Source organism: Gymnoscopelus braueri (genome assembly GCF_963280865.1).
Source record: "Gymnoscopelus braueri genome assembly, chromosome: 14".
Taxonomy (NCBI): Eukaryota; Metazoa; Chordata; class Actinopteri; order Myctophiformes; family Myctophidae; genus Gymnoscopelus; species Gymnoscopelus braueri.
This window is the reverse complement of record NC_137619.1, coordinates 44,404,193-44,427,709: the sequence shown is the minus strand read 5'-3', so window position 1 is coordinate 44,427,709 and position 23,517 is coordinate 44,404,193. Positions and strand designations below refer to the sequence as shown.

Genomic DNA, 23,517 nt, shown 5'->3' with positions numbered 1-23,517 from the left:
TGTACTTACAGTAGTTAGTTACTGTCCACCACTGTTAATGACCAAACTGTTAGGGGGAAGTCTGTTGGGTTGGTAGGCTTTTCATCTGATTAACCACTTAAACCCCAGCATCCGTAATTGTGGGGAAAGCTTTCGCTGAAAATAGCAGATCGACAAGCTCACAACGCGACGCAACGCGCCGCGTTGTGAGCTTGACCATCGGCTATTTTCAGCGAATGCTTTCCCCACAACAACGGAAAACAGAAAATACACTAGCACAGAGCCCTGGCGGACTCCGGTCAACCATAATAGGGTTTAAGTGGTTAAAGTCACACTCTAGTTTCTTGTCACATCCAACAACTCAGAACATCAGCTGATCTGGGCCAATGATGGAAGGAAAAAAGGCTCAAAGCTGGATGTAAGTTTGGATTCTGCTGTGTTTTGGGCTTTGTTCTGGTTCTGAGAACAAGTGTTCGAGATGAGAGGCAGGGGGAGAGGGATGCAGAAGCTACACTGGTAAACATGCAACATAGATACAGTATAAATCTATTGGCTGAGGAGGAGGAATCAAAAAAGGAAACAAAAAACACTTGCACTGCACTCTGGGGTTAATAGGAACCCGTTTTCTTTTTCTTTTGTTTTTACTCACAATACATCACTACCAGTGAGCGGTTAAAATAAAGTGGTGTTTTCCAACGGCAGCAAAGGGGAGGAAATACATCAAAAGTGTGTCAATGATCGTAAATAAACATACAAAATATATAATAATAATAATAATGAAAGAAAAGAGAACAGAGGAGAACATTACAGTAGGACAAACTTCGATTGCATTAATGGAATTGCCATCTCGCTAAATGTAACTCTTATGTTGGTGTTAAAATATAAATAAAATAGTACAACAGGATAAAACAATGTCATGTCTAACCCTGTGACCCTGAGACACCATGAGAGTAAGAGAGCAAAATACAGTCTAACAAGACCGTGAACGGCTTGTGATTCACTAACCAGAATGGTGGGCCCCTGAGAATGTTTATTTAGATTCATTGTTTCAACAGGGGGCCTAAAATATATAATCTTTTTTTTTTTACATTTAATGCATAATATTTTAACAATTGCTTCCATTTGCTACAAACCTGTGTGTAGCCAGTCATTTTGGGCATAAACAAGAAGTTTAAAGGGTACATTTAGGTCTGATAATCTGATGTACGGAACATGTTCAAATCATGTATACTTTCATTCATTTTACGTTCATTTTTCCATACAGGTTTCCATCAATGCATTTGTTGTATTTGTCTCTTTTTTCTCACTCTCACATTGCGTCTACAGTTTTTATTCTCTGCGCAGAACAATTCTATTTTTACAAACTGCAAATAAGGTGACGATATAATGATAGAAAAAAAAGAAGAAAAAAAACAAGATACAGAAACAGCAATATAGGAAAACACCTCTAGATTGACTGAGAAAACAAGATCACTTTGATTGTTGATCATACCACAAGATGGAGGTTATGGCATTTTAAATGGTGACCCTTATTTATGGTGTAATAGTTATTAAATAGACCTTTAACTGTTCTAAACCACAATGCACAGGTATAAAATAGCATCCTAAGAGAACCTCAAGTACAGTATAATGAAACAGACATAGAGGGTGGGTGTTTGTGGGGGATTGGGGGGTCTTTGGGGGGGGGAGGGGGTATGGGGGGGAGTGAAGGCATGAGAGCGTGAAGGTACTCACGTCGTTTGCAGCCACACTTTTTGATCCGTTTGGGGTCCGTGATGTCGTCGTGACACGCTTTGCAGTAGAAAAATGCTCTATAGGAGAAACAGCGTAGAAGTTTAAACGTCTCCGCGACACGTTGAAACCGTGCCCACCACATCGATTTTTTAGTCGTTGCATGACCACTCCAGCAGTGACTTAAAGCTGTATTATGTATGCATTTTTTTTTTTTTTTGTGAATAAAATGTTATTTTGTCCAATCCGTATGGCAGAGTATGTTAATACAATATAACTTTACAATTTACATTTGGTCTCCCTGCTCTACTATTGAGACATTTAGATCCTGTGTCTATGTGAGACATATTAGCCTGGTAAACCCTCCCGGTCGCGGAATTCAATTTCATTTTCATTCAGAATGAAAATTAAATTAAATTCCGCGACCGGGAGGGTTTACCAGACTAGAGCCATATGACCTTTGACACGATCCTGTTTCTGGCTCGAATTTTGACCTGAATGTCAAAAGACATTTGTTCTTTAAAACCTTGGCAAAAATGGCTTTTGATTGTGATACTTAAAGTATACTACATTGGTTCCATTGGACCAAGCCGGAACACAATCGATTGATCATTAAAATAAAAATATGCTCTTAAAAATGCACGCGGCCCACCCATCTGACCTCTAAGCGGTCAGATGGGCAGGCTGCGGACGCTTTCTATATTCTCCAAATGGTGCCCTTGATCCTGTAAGTAAGTTGATCCAGAAAAAAGGTTGAGACCCGCCGCATTAGCCGGGATGCCAAAGTTTTTTTTTTACCTCTTTACTTCTTTGGCGTCACTGGCGATAAAGAATCCTAGAGTTCCCTCCTGCATCTTGACGTTGTTTCCCGGGTTGATGAGGATGCTGTGGAGTCGAGAGAGATGAGACATGTCGCGCCCATGAACCTCCGAGCAAGGCACAGTGCAACAACACAACACCACCACGCGCTAATCAAGAGGAATGGTACACACACACACTTCTGAAAAAAAGGGGGCTTTATAGAATCAGACCTGGCACTGGCTTTGATTCACAGGCACTGGCGATAATATAGATCACATCTGGTCTATCGATTAATTTTTTTAAATTATTTGTTTTCCTATTGTTTAATTTATTTATCTATGCATTTATTTAATTCTCATACGGATTTGTTAGCATATAAGTGTGCATTAATGTAAATAGATGGTGTCTATTTAAAATCCTACCAGGTGTACTTAATAAGCTGTTCATAAGGTGATATCACGCATGGAGTTCTCTCTCTTTGATCTCCCTACACAGCTCTGACCAACTTTGCAGGAGTAAACGAGTGAAAATCTATCAAAGTACAATAATAAAGACTGACAACTGTAATGTTTTTATTATCTACAAGCTCTTTTTTTTGCATATTGCCACTGACTACCCCATATTACAATAAAAAAAACTAAAACTAATACTAAAACCAATAAAAACTAAACAAAAAAAAACCCAAGACAAAAGAAATAAAGCCAAAATGAAATAAAAACTAATGAAAATGTCAGAACTATAGTAACCTCGGTCTAGACAGAGCTCATCTGATCATTGTGTTGTGTCATGTGTTTTGTCATGTCATGTGAGGCTACTGTGCGTACTGTACACTACCAAACACACCTGCTCCTCTCTGATTTTGGGCAAATTCTTTTTTTTTGGGATGTTACCCACACGGATGGACAAAATGCAGAACGACATGACAGTCGGTCGATTTTAATTATTTTCTTTACAGAAGGGTGACGGGGGAAGAAAGAATTAAAATTGTTGGCCATGGAAGTGCTTTCATTCTCAGCATTCAAATCCAGCCATCTAGTCAAACAAAATGTGGCGGCCACTTAAGAGACGTTAGCAGTGCAGAGGGTGTTAATGTCGTTACCAGAATTAGTATTGACAGTGGAATGCAAGGGAATGAACAGCCCTTGGTTTGGTTTGCTTTAGTTATGAACAGGGCATTGCTCTGCTGTGCTACAACTTCCTGCAAGTAATGATTAAAGGGCTACTTCACCCATTATCAACCATATCTTCGTATAACTGGTCCTCGGTAATGCTCATTATAACAAGGCACCATTTCTGTCTACTCACTCTGTGTCTCAAAGGCTGCAGTTTCTATTAGCTGTAGGAATCCCGATGATGTCACTGGTAGGCAGGTTCCTGAGCTGTACGCAGCCCACCAATGAGATGCAGAGTGAGTAGACAGACATGGTGCCGTCTTATAATGAGCACTAATAAGGACCAATTATATGAAGACAAGGATGGAAATGGGTGAAGTGCTCCTTTAATGTTGGTCTGACATCTTCATAATTGGCTACGCTAGAGTCTAGACGACCTCCCACCCCCGATTGTGCCTACAGTATATAGAGTGACAATATTCCAATACACTTTCACTTATACAGTAAAGATATCCCAGCAAGTGTATAAATTAGGCTGAACATTACTATTCAAAATAATCAAGTGGCCTAAACTGACTTTTGACCGATACATTCAAAATAGCCTCACATATTAATGCATATCCCTGGATTTAGTCAATTCTCTCTCAATTACAGTGGGTGAAAGATTTATTTAGATAAACAGATTATCTTTCATTTAATTTAACTTTAATTAAAGGGACTGGCTGTATCATTCCCCATTAATTAGACTGAGATAAAGATTAGACAATAAACACACATTATACAGACGCACACTGTGAACTGAAACCCAAAACACTGAACCTACACACTTTTGAGAGTCACACCACCTAAACCTATTGGAGCCCAGATGAAAGACAATCAAATACAATCAATACGAACACATACCATATCTTTCCTCTGGGCTCAAACAAAAAATAAATAATAATGTTAGAATGAACCAAAAATTGTTAGGGAGCGATTGAATCCATTATCAGGCTATGATCAAATTGTTCCAGTTGAGCACAGAAGGACATTTCTTTAAAAAAATATATTATTATTGCAAGAAATAAAATGTCAAACTAAACTCTCATACAGATTGAATGGCCCCCAGAGTAGAAAACAAGCATCAACACCTGGCATGCTTTTTTTTTTTTAAAGATAAAATAAATGAAAGGAACTGATCAAAACCACGACAAACTGACAAACAAACAAACATTGCTGCCCAAATCTGAGATTTTACAGGTGTATCTTATTCCAGATTGAAGTATAGGGGCGAAAGCAATTTGTTTCAATGAGGGTGCAGACGCAGCTTATGGAGAGAAGGCGCGCGCGCGCGCACACACACACACACACACACACACACACGCAGCGCCAAAAACCTCATAGTTTGAGCAACAAGGCAAGCGTCAAAGAACCTGGTGTGATAGAAGTGTCATCACAGGCAGTCAGTGGTGAACAGTAACCACTTAAAACCCCTGCAGTCTTAGAGAACTGGACTTGAGTTACAACAGCACTTTGACCACTTCGTTTTTTCCATCTACACCAAATCTCTTTGCCAAAGAACAGCAGATCTATAAGCTCACAATTCACCGCAAGGCGACGCATTGTGAGTGTTGGGAGCTTGTACATCTGCCATTTTCATTATTGCAATTTTTTAAATTATTTTTTTAATGTTTTAATTTTCTTTCAATACAGCAGTGCCTTGATATTACAAGAGAAAATGCACTTTGTAATTTTTACTTTAGAATACTTAATTATGTTAAACTCTAATATTTTGAACCAGGAGTATCTACACTTTGACCCAAGTATTGGTTAGGTTTGAGTACTTTTGTCCACCACTGCATGCACTTGTACCAGACAGTGTGAGAAAAGACACAGGTCAAACAGAAAGGCATAGCCACATCAGAACAGAACAGGTATAGAGGGACAGATATATACTGCAGATAGATAGATGTGTGTACATGTATGTATACGTAGATGCAGACGGTCGCAGTAACTTCTGTGCAGTTCGACTGTTTCCCAAAAACACCAAACTGACAGGAAGTGACCTCACTTAAAAAACATCTACTCAAGAGACGCACAAAGCGATGGGGGGGGAGACACGCTGACGGTGACACACGGATGCACGGACACACACTCGCACACTTAGAAGATGTGATGCAATGCAAGGATGCAACGAAATGTCCAGCCGTTTGTGAACAACGTAGCCTATAACATTATGCTTATTCATTTTCATTTTGAATCAAGTCAAAAGCTATCAAAATCAAAAACAGGACCTGTCTTAATTTGCGGGACACGACACTTAAAGGAAGGAGGGTTCTCTGCTCGTTTATGTGTCATGACAAAAACAACAAGACATCTGCTCAATCACTGCCTGCAGCAGTGAGTTTGTATCTCGATCATATCTAAAAATGGATCAGGGTACAGGATTAATATTTTTTCTATCGGAGGTTCGTTAAACGTGTGCTGTATGTATCATGTCTAATCGTGGTCCGAAAACTACAAAAACCACCAAGTAGGGCTGGGCAATTAACCAGGAAAAAAAATATATATATATATTATATCGTCTCTGTCGGGTGATAACCTCATACAGTACGTCCAAAACTGTTACTTTTCAGGATTCAAATTCAAAAACAGCAAAAATTTTGATTTTGTGTGACGCTGTAGTATGATCATTGATCAAGCAGGGCGTTAATTTAGGAAAAAACTCAAAACGTCTGTAACTGATCTACTGCTCGAGGCAAAAAGTTTGAAATAAATCGCGATCATTAATTGAAGTTACATCGCCCCAGCCCTACCATGAAGTACTGCTCTGATGGGGACATAAAAACGTTGACAGTGAGGTCATTAAGCTGGACAAAGCGGACGTTGGAGGGTAACAAACTTCAGCAACACTGAAAAAAAGAACTGAAAGTGAGAGAAATAAGTGAGAGAAGGACTGGTAACGGGACAAAAAAAGACAGAGACATAGTCAATAAAGGAGGTAGATAGATACAGTATGGCGGAGGAGGAGGGTGAATGTTTGGCCTTGTCACACCGACGACAACAACAGAGACAGAGAAAACAGCACGCCAACAAACATAATCCAATTTAAACTATCCTCTCTCTCTCTTCCTGCAAAGAAGTTAGTGCATTAGGCACAAGGGACACCATAAAGGAGGAAAAAAAATAATTAGAAAAAGAGACCCGTTTGGAGATAGCGGTCGGGAAAAAAATGAACTTGGGGGAAACACCCCAAAGTCAGAGGCCTGATTTATGCCGAGTTGCGTGCGCCGAAAGTAGACGGATCTACAAAGCTCACAACAACACGTCGCAATGCGGCGCGTTGTGAGCTTGTGGACCTGCTTTTTTTTGGCACGTGACACAGGGCACGCAACTAAGTATAAATCAAGCAAGAGGCTTTTAACCCATTAAGACCTGAGGCCGTTTAAAAAAAAAATCTAAATCCTAACAGTTTTTTGAAAATAATGTAAAAAATATTTTTTTCATGATTTTTCAAAAATAGCTATGAGCTTGTATATCTGCTATTTTTGAATAGCTAAAGAATTATAAAATGCCAGGTCTCAATGGGTTAAAGTGATGGAGATTGGGTGGAACTTTTGAAAGTAAGATAAGGTAGAGACGGCATACCGCTTTCGGCTTCTGCAAACAACAAGGAAAAAAAATCGCAAATCAAACAGTTGTTATGAACATAATAGGAAAAAGAGGAGAATATATTCAACTTAGTCTGACAACTGTAGTAGTTACTGTACATAGGGCAGTACTGTGTGTGTGTGGTGGTTCACTCTGGGTAAAGATATGTAAGTTAGTTTAATGTCCATCTTGGGGATCCTTGCATTTTATGAAATTTTAACAAAATGCCTCCATCGAATCACCCTCTGACAAGGGGATGATTACATCAAAATGGCACTCAGAATACTGGCACTATTATCTTCAAGAGAGGGAAAAACATATATGTATACAATTTCCAGATGCAAGCAAAATCATCCCTGAAAGATCGCAGCGAAAGCATAAAAACAGCGATAAATGCTACAGGATTATCATCATCTCTATGATGAGTATAAACAGATGTTGCATGGCCTTGTGCGGTGTTGCATTGTACCGTAGCGTTACACTGAACTACTTTGGGCAGAACGGTATCTGTGCTGCTATATGCTGACAAACTTTAATCATGTTAACCCATTAAGGCCTGAGGCCGATTCTACAAAATGTCTTCTAAATTTTTTGTTTTTTGAAAAAAAAAAATATAAAAAATATTTTTCACGATTTTTCAAAAATAGCAGATCTACAAGCTCATATGAGCTTGTATATCTGTTATTTTTGAATAGCCAAAGAATTCTAAAATGACACAGAATGGGTTAATGGGTTAAAAGACTAGGTAATATCTAAGGAAAAAGTCGAGAGTGAGCATGAATGCAACTTGAGAAGTATATATGGGGTGTATATTGAGGGGGGGGGGTAGCAGACTTACAAGCTCCCAACACTTTGCATCTGCGACACGTTGTGAGCTTGTAGGTCTGCAAAGTACGATTAGGGCTTATGAAGTGCATGTCTGCGAAGTTGTTTGATTTGGTATAATTTATGCTGAAACTTCATCTGTACAAAAAAAACCTAAAACTAAATGAAAAGCATTTGACACATTGTGAGGGTAGTGGGGCGGGTGGGATTTGGCAAATTGAGGCTACGGAAAAATAGTGCTTGATGTTATCGTTGATACAGTAGGACTGAGGCTTCCGTTAAGTTGGTGGTTATCAAACAAAACTGGACAGGGACACAGGGTGAGTCTAGATAACGCTTGACATGAATATTCAAGTTGATAAATGAAGTGTTAATTGTTCAGGCACGTGTTTATGCTTATTTAAGTGAGTGTCACCAAATAAGAGTATATTCTAACGATATAGCGAACGATAGGTACTACCAGTTAGTTTTCAATTTAGCAAAGGCATGGTTTAGATTGATTCTCAATGCACATTAGTGTTCATAGGTGGGCTTTGGCAGCTAAATTAATGTATCCGTTTTTAAGACACTGCACTGTTTGCGATGTTATGTTATACCTGGTGATACTGAAGAAAACACACATGTAGCCAATGTACAAACCTGCTCTCTCTTGTTTCGCATGACTTGTATTCAATGGCGATAAGCAACAGTTTCAACTTGACGTAGCAAAGCCTGCAAAGACATACACATGTATTAGAGACAGCATGGACTTAACTGTAGTGTAGCAGACCATACGTATACTAGAGGTTTCACCAACTAGACTTTATAACTAGTCGACTAGTATAAAGTTATTATCATTATATATACCAGGCGTAGGCAACCATAGGAACGGGTGCCAACATTGGCACAGGGGGAGGGTTAGCACTGGCACACTGGCATAAGTGTGAGAGAGAGGTTTTATCTTTCAAACTTCAATATTAAAAAAAAGTTGAGTCAGTTAAATGAAATCCCCTCACATCTATATACAAATGACATCCTGCACATAATTCTACATTCAAACTCCTAACTCTGACTGGGGAGGGAGTCTGAGAGATAGGTGGGGTTATTGCTCTCTTGAGTCTAATGATCATTACATCCTGAATATTTCTAAAGAAGAAGAAACAAAATGATGTATAGCCTATGGACGATCAAAATCAGTTGGAAATATTACATTTTGATGTGGTGTCATAATGAAACTTAATGTTGATATGGCACACTGACTATCAAGAAAATGAAAAAGGTTGCCGACCCCTGATATACACTGTATATATTTTTTCTTTATTATTGTTTCATGTACAAAGTAACAAGCTAATATCAGCTACTGTAGATTTCTGTTGCACATTTCTTTAATACAAATATTACAAACGGAACGTATCCAGAATGACTCCCCAACATTCGTCAGTACAAAAAATGGCAGCGAACACAGCAGCAGCAGGTGAGGCCCCAGCTAAACAGGCTTGACATTCATTTGTATGGTAAGTATTTTACAGAAGATGTGCATGTAGAATGCCTGAACGCATACCATTTTCACTGTTACCAAAACTACTCTCCGCCTGTTTATTGTTACATGATATGGTAAACATCAACTAGTCGACTACCAGTAGGTCAAACTTGTCAACTAAAAAATCAGTAGTTGTGAAACCCCTAACCATGTATACCATTATTGTGTCCCCCTCCAATCCAATTCCACTGGAATATTTTTAAAAAAATCCCTGAATTGTGAGTTTCTTTGTTACTTGCTGCTTGGGGGGAGGGAAGTGATACTTACTCACAAATAGTGGGGAAGGTGAGGCCTATAAAGGCACTGGACAAATACTCGGTGTACATTTCATTAGCTACTCCTTCCAAGTAATACTTCTGCCAAGAGTCCTCTTCAATCTGACGGAGAGCAAGAGAGCAGCCATGTCAAGAGGTATAAAGATAGCACACATTACCGTTTAAAAGAAATACAGTGGTGTAAAGTAACTAAGTACATTTACTCAAGTATAGTACTTAAGTCTAATTTTGAGGTATTTTTGGGCGGTGAAACCGCCCCTATAAGTGAGGTTTGGATATTTGTACAACAAATCCTGCGCTGTGATTGGCCAAAAATGTACAAAAATGTACAAACATTTACAAAAATGTACCCCGCCTAACCCTGCACCGTGATTGGCCAATCACAGTCTATTCAGGACTGTGATTGGCCAGTGTCACATGACACATTTGTACATGATTGGTTGACCCCATTCAGTATTGTGATTAGCTAGCAAGACACCGCCCACTTCACACAGGGTGTGATTTTTGGGCGGTGAAACCGCCCCTATAAGTGAGGTTTGGATATTTGTACAACAAATCCTGCGCTGTGATTGGCCAAAAATGTACCCCGCCTAACCCTGCACCGTGATTGGCCAATCACAGTCTATTCAGGACTGTGATTGGCCAGTGTCACATGACACATGTGCATAGCCCTATATAAGAAACCATAACTTTAAAAAAAACATAAATTTGTTTTTTTTAAGTTATGGTTTCTTCCATCATAAAGAGTGTTTCAATAAATGTATTTATCTTTTGTACATGATTGGTTGACTCCATTCAGTATTGTGATTAGCTAGCAAGACACCGCCCACTTCACACAGGGTGTGATTTTTTACTTTACTGGAGTATTTCCAATTTTCTGTACCTTCACTTCTACTCCACTACATCTCAGAGAGAAATATTGTACTTTTACTCCACTACAATTATTTGAAAACTTTAGTTACTAGTTACTTTTTAAATTTAGATTTTTAATACTAAACATACATTAATGCACCATCTACAAAAAAACACCAAAAATATGGAGACAAGGATATTTTTGTTCGGCTTCCTTCAGACAATGCAATGAGAGGAGCGCAAGACGTAGCGGCCGTACACGACACCATCGTGGCTCTCTCTCTCTCTCTTCAGAATTAACGTTTGTGTACCGTACATCCACACAGAACGCAAATATCGGGCAGCGGCGATAAAGGTTCAAGGAACCTTTCCGAAAGGCTTCTCATTCAGTGGCTATTGCTGCTCCGTTCCATGTCCGGCAGAGAACCCAAATGTGGCCGGCAGATGTTCCATCGCACCGCATCAGGTCATTATAAACTTATCCATCATCTTTATGATATGAGAACAGTTCTTTGATAGAGAGCAAGCACCTCTTCAGCGTTCAGTACCAGAAACACTGAACAGCTTCCATATGAGATGCCAAGAGTGAAATACGATGTGGCATTCAAACCCCCCCAAAACACTCACACACCTCTCCTTTTAGGTTGTTTTTTTTCCCACGGAATTTATTCCCTCAGATAAAACTATTCCATGTGACAGCAAAGACCTACTGGACGGATAGAAGCCCGAGACGAGGTTATTATAGGTCTGCACGTTTATTTGTATTTTGTTTTTGACTTGAACATTTTAATTTTGAGTTCATCTTCATTTGTTTTTCAAGTGATGAGACGTGTTGTATGAGCTGGATATCTGCTATTTTCACTATATTCGAAATAGGCATAGGCGGCGGGTGAGCTTGACAATTGGGAAGGCTGGGGGTCGGCCGAAATCTGTGCAAAAAATTGAGGTTTCTGGGCGGATTGTGTTAGTTTCTTTTTGGTTTTTGGTTACTTTATTTCGGTTATAGGGTTAGGGTTAGGTTAGGGTTAGGTTATTTAATTCTTATTTTTGCCTGATTTTACTGATTTATTATCAACAAAATTACTAAATAATGCTGCACACATATATTATATATAATTTGCCCAATTCCCAGAATTTCCCAGCATAACATTTGGGAAGGCTTAGCCTACCCTAGCCTTCATTACCCGCCGCCTATGGAAATAGCGCTTAAGCGGTTACTTCATAATGTACTTTTTCCCTTCCTTGAAATGTAATGGGAGTCAAAAGCACAACATTTGTCTTTGAAATGTAGTGGATTTAAAGTCATAAAACTATCCCAAAAATGTTCAAGTTAGGTACAGATCAACAAAAAAAAAAGTTACTCAAGTAAATATACTTTGTTACCGCGGCCGCTGCAAGTGCAGGAATAGCTGCGGAGACGCAGGGACAACTTAATAAATCACTCCACTGACAGAAACATAGTGCTAGTATTCATTTGCTCTGGTGGTTTTCGCTGTGTTGCCTTGGCTGTGTTGAAAGGTAGGACTTGAGAAGAGGTCACAGCCATTACCTCGATGAAGGAGCGCATGGAGAAGAGGTTGGCCAGCATGGTGGACAGGCCCTGGGCCAAGCAGCTCTGGGCGATGAAACCCGCCTTCAGCTCGGCCAGGCATATAGCATCATCACCCTCCCTCCAGTTCCAGCTCGGAATGTTCAACAGATGGGCCTGCGGAGCACGGAACACAGCACGACATGATATGGAGACGGACCATATTTTGCTAGGGTTTTCTATGTGTCAAAATGTATTGTACAAATAGATATGTTTTAGGTCGCGGACCCCCAGCTGAAAATACTTTGTGCCAGGGGACCCCCATAAGGTCCCTGTGATGTAAATTTCTTTCCAACAATTTTGAAAATAACAGCGGCTATTTTCTAATATCCAAAGTAAAAAAAATAAAATGATTAAAGTGGTTAAACAGATTTTTATGCTATATTAACACATTGAGTGCCAAGGACATAGATCTATGTTGTTTCAAATCCAACCTTTGAGTGCCATAAATGTAGAGCTACGTCTTTACAACAACAAAAAAATGTTGAACTTTGAGAACCACTGATTTAGACAGTATAGTGTAGAGAGACAGGGAAGCGAGGTGGGTGTTCGACACGCTGCTATCTGTTCCCATTTAAAACTACAACCACAAGTTTAATGTCCGTTGTCTCTCTCTCTTCCGGCAGAGAGAAGCCATTACGACCATGTCAGAACTAACATAAAGATGGCGGCACATCTACAGTAGTGTAGTGTCCAATTCGGTCAGCTTCAAACATTTTATTGACATGGTCATCCATTAGTTGTCCTACCCGACATCATGTCTCGATGGAAGAGTTAGGGAGACCTCCTCGCTCACACCACTGCAGATGTGCTAGTTATACTTTTATTACTATTATGTTTGGATCATTAAAATAAGTAACATTGTAGCTTTATATATAGACCGAATCATCACATCACTACAACCAAAATGTATTTCCGGGTAGATAACTCCAGCAGTGTCACACTGGAGCAGTATTATCAAAGATATATGGTTAATTTTGGCCTAGGCTCTAATGTAGCCTGACAGTGCATCGCGGGTTCGAGTCCCGTTCCGGAAGGATCTCTACTGCGTGTCTCTCCCCATCTCTCTCCCTGTTTCCTGTCCATCTCCACTTATACATATCAATAAAGGCAGAAAAGCAAATAAATATGTGAGTTAAAAAAAAATATATATATGAAGATGGACCATCCTAATTGGAGCCATTAGAGGCAAAATGGTAAACAAATCATACAAATGGTATCCTAATTAAGTGGGCGCCGACGTCTGACGTCCCATGTTTACTGGTGCTATCCAGCAAGAGTGTGTTGCTGGGACAGAGAAAGGTCGATAATAAAGTAGATTTTCTCCTGATTTGTCTCTCTGAAAAATGTTAGTATGAAAATCTTGGAAAGATTGTGTGGCTTGTGGTGATCGGGTCCAATATTTAGTTCAGTGACCATGGGGGGCTACAGAATTGTTCAGAAGCTGTGTTCACGTTCACTCTTCCATTGGAAATAATTGACTCCAACCTGCTTCCGGTCTTCTAAAAAGGCGGCCACCTACTTCACGCAGATAAGGGAAGTAAACCGGAGATGGCCTCCGGTTTACCTTTTTTTTGGTCTTGTGTATTATTCATTAACCTTATTTCTGGAAGAGCAGGACACTTATGATATTGCTAGTGACTAGGTTGACGAACCAGACTAAGCTAGCTAATGTTCTGGACACTTTATTTTACATTGTGAAAACGTCCATAGACATTCTACCCGAGGAAATAACCGTTTGTTTACAAACATCCAAACATTTAGATCTGGTCTATGTGTTACCTTGTTGTGATACTGTAGCATCTGTGTGATGATTCTGATCGTTGGAGAATAGTTTTTGATCGAGATGACCCTAAACAGTCAAACAAAAACAACAACAAAAACAAAAACATATGAGAAAGTAGGCCAAAGAAGTCAAATAACTCCAAAACGTCTGACTCATAAATCGTCATTAATTCCAGAGTAGGGATCGAATGGAATGACATGAAAATGTCATGCCATAATTATTGTGGCCAAAATAATTGCGATTAACGATTATCAAAATATACAGTATAATATACTTATATATACTTATACTATACAGATGTGAGGGGTGACTTAATTCAATTGACTACATTTTTAAAATCCTTTTATAAAACACTTATGCACTTATGCCAGTGTGCCAGTGATCCCCCTCCCCTGTTGTGCCAATGTTGCCTAGTACCCCTGAACGATAACAACGATTATGGACCCGTCCATATTCCAGAAGACACACACAGTACCTCATGATGTTGGCGGCGTCCTCGGAGTCAGGATCCGAACAATATTTATTGGCCAGTATTAAAACGGCATCTGCATTCTCAATCTGCATGGGCAAGGGGAACAGGTGAAACCAGTTGACAGAAAACATATCAATCACTCACTTAATACACATACATAGCGTATATCATCACCACTCGCTACTCTACTATATAAGCGTAACTACTTCAGACAAATGCAGACTGCACATCTGGTGGTAAGAGCAGCCAGCCAGTGTGGAATGATATGTATATACTGTACATAATATACATTACTTGGTAGTGCACTACATCAAATGTATAGTTATTGGTCAATGCATTCTGGTGAAATTGATAGCATATATACAGTATCTATCTGTATGTGTCTGTTGGCAGTGGTTCTCAACCTTTTCAATGTCCTAGTTCGTCATACAAGAGTGACACGCTAACGTAGTGAAAATAGCCGATCTGCGAGCTCACAACGCGACGCGACGCGTTGTGAGCTTGCAGATCGGCTATTTTCATTAGGTTTGGGTCCAAATTTCTCTTTTTTGGGGTCTGGTGCTGAAAGGGACACAGTCGTCCCCATGGCTCGGGTCACGGTTAATCTGAAGACTCCAACCTTTATCCCGTAGCACTAGCACTTGACCTAGCCTTGACAACCATGCAGTCTTATACAAAGGTTTTAGATAGCATGTTATTTAGACAGATAGCCAGGTTCATTTGTTGACCTGGCATCCTATAGTTTGTATAGTTTTCAATGTACAGATTTATGTATTACAGTGGTTTTCAACCAGTGGTCCGGGGACCACCAGTGGTCCTTGAGGGAGTACCAGGGGGTCCGCAGCGAAATGAGTTAACATAGCGTCACAATCACTTTTAACCACTTAGCTTTGGGCTATTCAAAAATAGCAGATCTACAAGCTTGTAGATCTGCTATTTTTGTGCTGTGTTCACCTTGCTTATTGCAAGTCACTAAAGAGCGTCTGCTTAAAAGGCCTACATTGTAAATAGTCATTCCACAGTGAGATGAGGGACAGTACCTTCACTCTGGCCAGATCATGAGGGTTGAGAACAGATCCCTGGTAGAACTCCACCTGGGTAAAGTGCCGTTTGAATAAGGCTTCCAGCTCAAGATTAGGGGAAATACTGGCACACAGAGCAGAGAGAGAGAGAGAGAGAGGTTAGCAGATGCCTGATAATGTGATAGCATATATCAGGCACTGATTCATAATCTATGAGCAGGTGCCCACCGGTGGGTCGTGAGGATATTGCAAGTGGGCCCCCCCCCCCAAAATTATTGGCAAAACACAAAGGTTTTAATCATAACATTTAAAAAAAAGACATGGTATTTTTTTCTTTAAAACCTTAAAAAAATTATTTAAAAAATGGATAAGTAGGAACTTAAAGTATATTAGTTCCATTGATCCAAGCCGGAACACAGTAGATTGATTGATTGATCATTAAAATAAACATGCTCTGAGATTGCACGTGGACCCACCCATCTGTCCGCTTAACACGGTCAGATGGGTGGGCGGCAGACACTTTGGAGATTTTCTAAGCGGTGTTCTCTGCGTCTTGTATTAACCACATGGACCGTAGCATCCACATTCTGGGCAGGTCATAATAGGCGATCACTCAGCGAAAACAGCAGAAAACATATCGTTGCTGTCGGGGCAGAAACATACTTTTAGTGTTTTTTCATAAATTAACGACCTACTTGATCGTACTACAGCGTCACACAAAAAAGGCATCAAAAGTAGCAGATCTGCAAGCTCGAAACGCGGCACGAAGCAAAGTAGATCTGCTAGTTGTAGATCAGTTATTTTACCTCATTTTCGCCAAATCTTAGCCAAATGTTCACCTATTTTTTGTACAGAATGTTCACCTATTTGGGGCATGCCCACAATAGGGACGCTAAGCGCCCATGTGGTAAAGATCATCGCTATAGCCTACGCCGTGGCGCTAAGAAAGAGAAAAAGTGAACTTACTTATGGAGAAATACAATTTCTACATTGACATCATCCCTGTCCTTGTGTAGGAAGTCTTTGAGGAAGTTGGAGACACTTTCCAGGGTAATATGACCACAGACCACAATGTGCCTGGAAGAGGGGAAGGAATCAACTTGAGCGGGCAACATAAATCACTGCAGACACTGGCATGCCTCCCACAGAAAATCAGTCATACCAAAAGCACTCTAAAATCGTACTCTCGATACAGAGTGAAAAATCTATTTACATGTCAAGAAAACGTCCTTTCAAAGCAAACACGAAACTGAGTAATATATTTTTTCTTCTTCATAAAAGTGAATACTTTCCCCCCCCCTTCCCTATGAAATGAAAGTGGTTAAATTCTGCAAGACAAGTGCAATCAAACACTCAACCCTGAACCACTTTAGAAAACCTAAAGATATAATCAGACAGGCCGCAAGTGGTGGGGATTGTCATCCGTTCTCAATATAAAAAGCTGTCCCCTCGGCCAAACCGCTCGGCTTCTTTGTGAGCCCAATGGATGTTGACAAAGACATGTACATCAATATGCTCGTAGCCGTTCGGTACAGGACGTTACTAAAAGCTTCCAAAGTGATTTGGAGGGCCCTGTGGTTGACATAAATTGTAAATAGGACCTCAAGACCATTTGACGGCTCCCTGGCAGAGATGCAGCAGTGTGTTACAACATAGAGCGGGGGTCTGTCAGAATATGATGCAGCCGCACAGGGCTGATTACGGCAGGAAGGGGAGCTAGAGAGAGAGAGAAAGGCGGTTCGATTTTGGACCGAGGTTTCGAGCTTTAAGGTTGCGTCCCTGCGTGTCCTCTGTGTGCACTTTTAGGCCGTGGAGATCAAGAAGGGCTTCGTTGTTTACATAAGCTCCTGTGATGAGGACTCCTTTTCCAGAGACATGATCATCATTGTCTGTTAAAATGCCGCACATACCAAAAGGCTATTATGGTTTAAGGATATCGTTGCTGTCGGGCCGAAACCTCCTATCTCCATACTTTTACTTTTTTGTGTTTTTTCATAAATTAACGGCTTACTTGATCACACTACAGCGTCACACAAAAGTATCAAAAGTAGCAGATCGACAAGCTCAAAACACGGCGCTTTGAGCTTGTCGATCTGCTACTTTTATTTTTGAATTTGAATCCTGAGAAGTAACTGTTTATGACGTATGAGGTTTCCACCCAACAGAGACGATAATCTAAAACGTCTCAACAATGGAACTGGGCTAACTTCTTGCAAATATGAGCTTCCTAGTGTCCCAGAACTCCTAAAAGCCATGTGCATTTCAAGTTGTATCATTTAACAAGAGCTGGCGAACACATTAAGGGGGGGGGGGGGACTTCCAGATAATAATCCTAGAATTTAGCCGATATCATTCTTCACCCCATCGCCTGATATGTCACTTAATCACACTAATCCAAGGGATTTACGACACTTTAGCCGCTTCATTTGCACTGCGGTAAGCTAAACCACCCTTCCCCAAAGTGAAACCCTTAATGTCACCAAAAAAAACCTGTGCCAAACCCCCTTAAACGAGAAATCCAAATCCACTCAGTAGAGCCCAGCGTCTACGTTGACTGGGATTAGTGTGGACAGTGAGGCGGACACCCTAATTACCCTGCGGAGACCTGTAAGAAAATCTGTGTAATGACAATGGCTTCATCCCCCCCCCCCACTTAACAGGATGTGCCAGGAGATAATTAAACCACTCCAGTTTTGAGTCCCTGGGTTTGGAGGGAGCGGTTATAGACTCTTGTGTTATTAGGTTACTCGTTTTTATTTCTCTCTTTTTTTTTTAACGTATAATCTGGTCATCTCTGATCATTGTTCAAGTCCTGGAGCTAGATCCGCTCGAACAGATACCTTTCTGATCCAAAAACATGTTCTCATACACTGGTAGAGGGGGGGGGACCGAGCCAATACATTAACTTCCAACTCAACGTCTGAAGTTTTTATATGGCACATTATTGCGTTTTGCGAGTACAGAGGAAACGTCAGTCTTTATCTAGAATCCGATGAGAACCATTGCTGTAGCCACTGCTCCACGCCACCGACAAGTACGTTCTCCTGTCCTATACGCCAGACGAAATGGGACCGTCGGGCCCTCGACTGACGTGGATCATGGTGAGGTGGCAGGTCAGACGGTGCTGGCAGTGTGGCTGCGGGCAGAGCAGGGGCCACTTGGTTTAACCCTTTAAGGCCGGGAAGGGAACGTGACATGTGTGTCATTTTAAGATTTCTTTGGGCTATTCAAAAATAGCAGATATACAACCTCATAGTGCGGCACCGAGTGCCGTGCTGTGAGCTTGTAGATCTGCAATTTTTTGGGAAAAATCGTGAAAATGTGTGCAAATCTTTTATATACATTTTTGACTCAAATCTTTGCTTCTGGGGGTGCCTGGAACAAAATATTTTTAGATGGGAGGGGGTCCGCGGACAAATACATATTATTTTGGGGGTCCTTGACATGAAAAAAACTTTGAAAACCATTGATGATATAGTAAAAAAAAAAAAAAAAAAAGAAAAAAATACTTTAGGAAGAAAAACCTGTTAGGATTTAGTAGACATTTGTAGAATCCCCAGAGGCAAAGATTTGAGTCAAAAACTTTCACTTAAAAAAAGTACATATATATTCAAAGATTTGTGCACATTGTCACAATTTTTCAAAAGAATAGCAGATCTACAAGCTTGTATATCTGCTATTTTTATCTAGCCAAAGAAATCTTAAAATGACACGGATGCGTTCCCGGTCTTAAAGGGTTAATGCTCTTCACAGATGTCCTTTAAAGAGACTCTAACGACTCGAGCGGCTGTGATGATGGCATGCAGCGGTGGTCAAAGGAGGCATATCGTTGCCGTCGGGCAGAAACCTCTCATCTCCATATTTTAACATTTTGTGTTTTTTCGTAAATTAACGCCCTACTTGATCACACTAGTGCCATTTTTTTATTTGAATCATATTGATTTGAATCGATTTGAATCAATCGAGCCCAGTATTTGAGTCAAAGCATATATAGGGGAGACCGGGGACAAAAGTAACACTTTTTGTATTTGCCTTCATAATTCACAGACTACTTGAAATATCCCAGTCATCTTTTGCTATAAGAAACATATATATGTGCCCTAATTAATAATACAATTTTTAAGCTTTCACTAATAAGGACAAGACTAAAATATTAATTTGAATGCAATGAGTCACAGTGTTACAATTGCCCCCGTGATAGGGGCAATTGTAACAGTGGTTGGGGGCAATTGTAACACTGTAAAAATAAGTCATATTAACACACTTTATCTCAAATAAAAGCGCATCACTAAGTAATATGCATTTTTTATAATTTAACATTTTTACTTACAAATGTTTTATATACATAATTACAATTATTTTGTATTTTTATTCTAATGATTTTATTTTTAAATTTTGAAAGTTGTAGCTGTGAAAAAAGTACTGGAGTACTTGCTCAAAACGCGTGATGCTTTTGAGTGACCCTGTAGCGTGATCAAGTAGGGCGTCGATTCAAAATATGGAGATAGGAGCTTTTCTGCCCGACAACAACGAAATGTACTTTGTTACTGTCCCAACACTGACTTCATGACTGGCCAGTGATGAGCGAAGCCACCGTGTGGTCTGGGCCTCACAAGGCTGATGAGCTGGAGATGTGCGTGTGTGGGCAACCAAGGCCGCACAGTGGGCGCTTGGCAGAACGTGTCTCTCGTTTGCAGGGGGATGAAAAGCATCCGTCATGTTTTCCTACTGCAAGAGTCCAACAATGCCACCCACCCACCGCCTCCACCCTCCCCCTCCTCCTCCCAAGGAGACAGTAGATCACACAGATCCGTGTGGCGAGAGGATGTGGATTGTGGATTCTTTGGGTTCGCAAAATTAGGATGAGTCTTACAAACATAATCGTAAGCCCCCACTTGCGTACAAGCACGCACGCACTTTGTATTTACTACACATCCATCCCTCATTTTAAGATGATGGATTTTGTGAAAGCAATTATCGGTGCCATTTTCGGTGCATGACACCGGCAAGCAACTATGGATAAATCAGGCACGACTCCAACCCCTGACTCCTGAACGGAGCCTCTAATTGTGAGCCTAACTCTAAAAAAAAACATTTTGACTCCTGTGAGAGAGAGATCAGAGAGTCGTCTCCTTCAGTTAGCTCACGTTGTTCCAACTCGTCCAGGATCTTCTGATTATTTTCTCTTCCTACACCAGCGGTTCTCAAACTTTTCAGGCCGCGACTCCCCCCCCCCCCAAAAAAAATAATCATATTTGAACTGGGACCCCCACCCTGACAAGCACTTGGAATTGTAGGAGTTGAGGCATTACATTTAGTTTGACTCTGTTCCACAGATAAATATTGTGAAAATAGCTGAACTACATGCTCAGGTGTTGTGAGCATGTAGATCAGCTATTTTCAACATTTTTGCCTCTTTCTTAGGAAATATTTAACAATTTGGCCAAATTTATATTACAGCTAGTTGATTACCTTTGACGCAGTAATTTCATTTGACAGGTATTAAAAAAGGTCTTCAAAGTCATTCAATTGTAACTTTAGAAATGTTCAGATACCCATATACACTTCAATGCATGTTGGTTCGTTTACTGTTGAGTGAGAAAACAACGTCGCGCATTAAGCTAATCATCTGGGGGACCCCCTAAAAAAAAATATCATTTGGGGTCCTGACCCACAGTTTGAGAACCACTGTTCTACACAACCAAGAGTGGCATCAGCTCAAATGTGGTGCCATCTTCCAAATCGTTGCTGTCAGGAAGAAACCTTGTACTATATCCATATTTCATTGGGGGTTTTTACACCCGCTAATTTATTCCCAACATTTCAAGTGAAAGTGGTTACTAAATATTACTCGCACAGGTTTTTTTTTTTTTTCATTCCCTGAAAACTTTTGGACATGAGAGGTTTCTGCCCGACGACAGTGTCAAAATTCACAATAATAATCACAGAATAATGGCACAGTATATAATTCATTCATAAAATTGGTCTACTTGAAAACCCCCAGGGTACAGTCATCCTCAACTTCCCACATGTCTTTTGAATTTTTAAATAAAAGTACAAACAGACAAAATAGTACTCACAAGCTCACGGACCAAGAAAAAGGTTTACATGAAATGCCATCAAAATGCGTACAGGCCGTGCACACCAACACACACACGCACACACACACACACACACACACACACACACACACACACACACACACACACACACACACACACACACACACACACACACACACACACACACACACACACACACACACACACACACACACACACAGAGACACACACACACACACACACACACAGAGAGACACAGACACGCATGCAGTAACTACATCCACAAAGGCGGCAAGAAAAAAACACACACATAATGCTCAAACAACAGCTACAGCTGTTACTTTCAGTTATCGACGTGAATTGATTGAACTGCATATTATCGTACCGTTGGTGTGTTGTTGTATTGTTAGCCTGTATAGATGTTGAATGTCCACATCGACCACAATGGAAACAAGCCTTTGGCTTTTTTTTGTGATTAATCGATATGTGCTTTTGTATCGTACTGCAATACTTTGAAATTGTCAATAAAATATTCAATCAATCAATCAATCACACAAACTGCTCTAATCCAGAGCTTACCAACCTAGTCAACTGGTCAGGGATATTCAACACCTTTTTCCAAAATATTCAAAAGGTTTAACAAATGTAATCTATAGTATCATCTCTAAGAAAATAATCGTTGCAGTGCTGAGTGTGCGCGCACGTGTGAGTGTGTGTGTGTGTGTGGTCACGCCTAATTGGGTGGGAGTCTGAAGGTCTCCACACCTCAAGCGGCGAGCCCTTACACAAGGACCCCCACAGTGGGGGTGGGTGGGTGCGGGGGGGTGGTTCAGTTCAGCCAGGGTTGAGGGCCGCTTTCCGTGCCAGGCAGCCCCTCCGTTGCAGTCTGGGCCCTAATGGAAACCACAGATCTCCTAATGGAAACCACAGCATGCAGCACAGACCCCCCCCCCCCCCCCCCCCCCCAGCACAGAGCGGGCGCCAAACAGAATGGAACGCCTGTCGTTACGATATGAGCGCATACGGTCTGAGTCCTGTCACTGAGCTGACTGGTGGTGTACGCTACACTGCACAGAGAGCGCTGTATACAACAACCACCACCAAACAGAGGCGTTGCTGTACGGCAAGAAACCTTCTATCTCCATCGTTCAACTTTTTATGTTGTTCATTTTTTTAGTTTTGGATAAAATAACGGACTAATTATTGTCATGAGAGTGTCACGAAAAAGGAGCGAAGGTGGTCGATGTACACGTTCACAACGCGTCGCGACACAACGCGTTGTGAGCCTGTCAGGTCGTCTAATTTCGCCATTTCAGAGAGATTTTGAAAGCGAAAGTGTAAGTGGTTAACCCATTAAGACCTGAGGCCGATTCTACAAAATGTCTTCTAAATCCTAATAGTTTTTTGACAGTCTATGTCAGTAGTTCTCAATCTTTTAGTCTGTCTGTGGATTTGGTTTATAAATATTGAACCAACAAGTATTAACAAGAGCTTTGTGACTAAATAATAACTATATCTGATCCGTTGTGAACACAGGTTATTTTTATTTTATTTTTAATTTTTCCTCAAAAGTTAAGTTACAAGGTTTCCACCCGACAGCGACGAGAGACTCGGTATGGATCCAATAGAACAAACTCTCACTTCCAAAGAGACCCTGAAGGGTTCTGGTTGACAACGCCGAGGCAAGAGAGACATCTAAATCGTCAAGGGTTCAATTTAAGAATCTCTCGTGGTGCGTCGTGACCTCATTGTTTGGGAGCGCCGCAATCAGTCGAATATTTCCTAATCTTTTAATCTCATTTCCATGACACAAACTGTTCTCTTTTCCTCTCTCTCTCTCTCTTTGCTGACAACTAACAGTAA

At 40.6% G+C, this 23,517-nt stretch overlaps 1 protein-coding gene across 4 annotated transcripts in view; it reads right to left on the bottom strand.

Moving 5' to 3' along the window:
• kcnma1a (potassium large conductance calcium-activated channel, subfamily M, alpha member 1a) overlaps positions 1-23,517 on the bottom strand; it is a 285,057-nt gene that overhangs the window by 58,087 nt on the left and 203,453 nt on the right. For all 4 annotated transcript variants that reach the window (XM_080448764.1, XM_080448765.1, XM_080448767.1 and 1 more), the window contains exons 10-18: positions 16,559-16,669; positions 15,611-15,716; positions 14,574-14,656; positions 14,095-14,164; positions 12,274-12,429; positions 9,865-9,974; positions 8,718-8,789; positions 2,509-2,595; positions 1,714-1,790 (exon numbers count right to left, since the gene is read on the bottom strand). In XM_080448764.1, the coding sequence (XP_080304890.1) occupies positions 1,714-1,790; positions 2,509-2,595; positions 8,718-8,789; positions 9,865-9,974; positions 12,274-12,429; positions 14,095-14,164; positions 14,574-14,656; positions 15,611-15,716; positions 16,559-16,669 (872 nt within the window). The remainder of the gene's footprint in view (positions 1-1,713; positions 1,791-2,508; positions 2,596-8,717; positions 8,790-9,864; positions 9,975-12,273; positions 12,430-14,094; positions 14,165-14,573; positions 14,657-15,610; positions 15,717-16,558; positions 16,670-23,517) is intronic.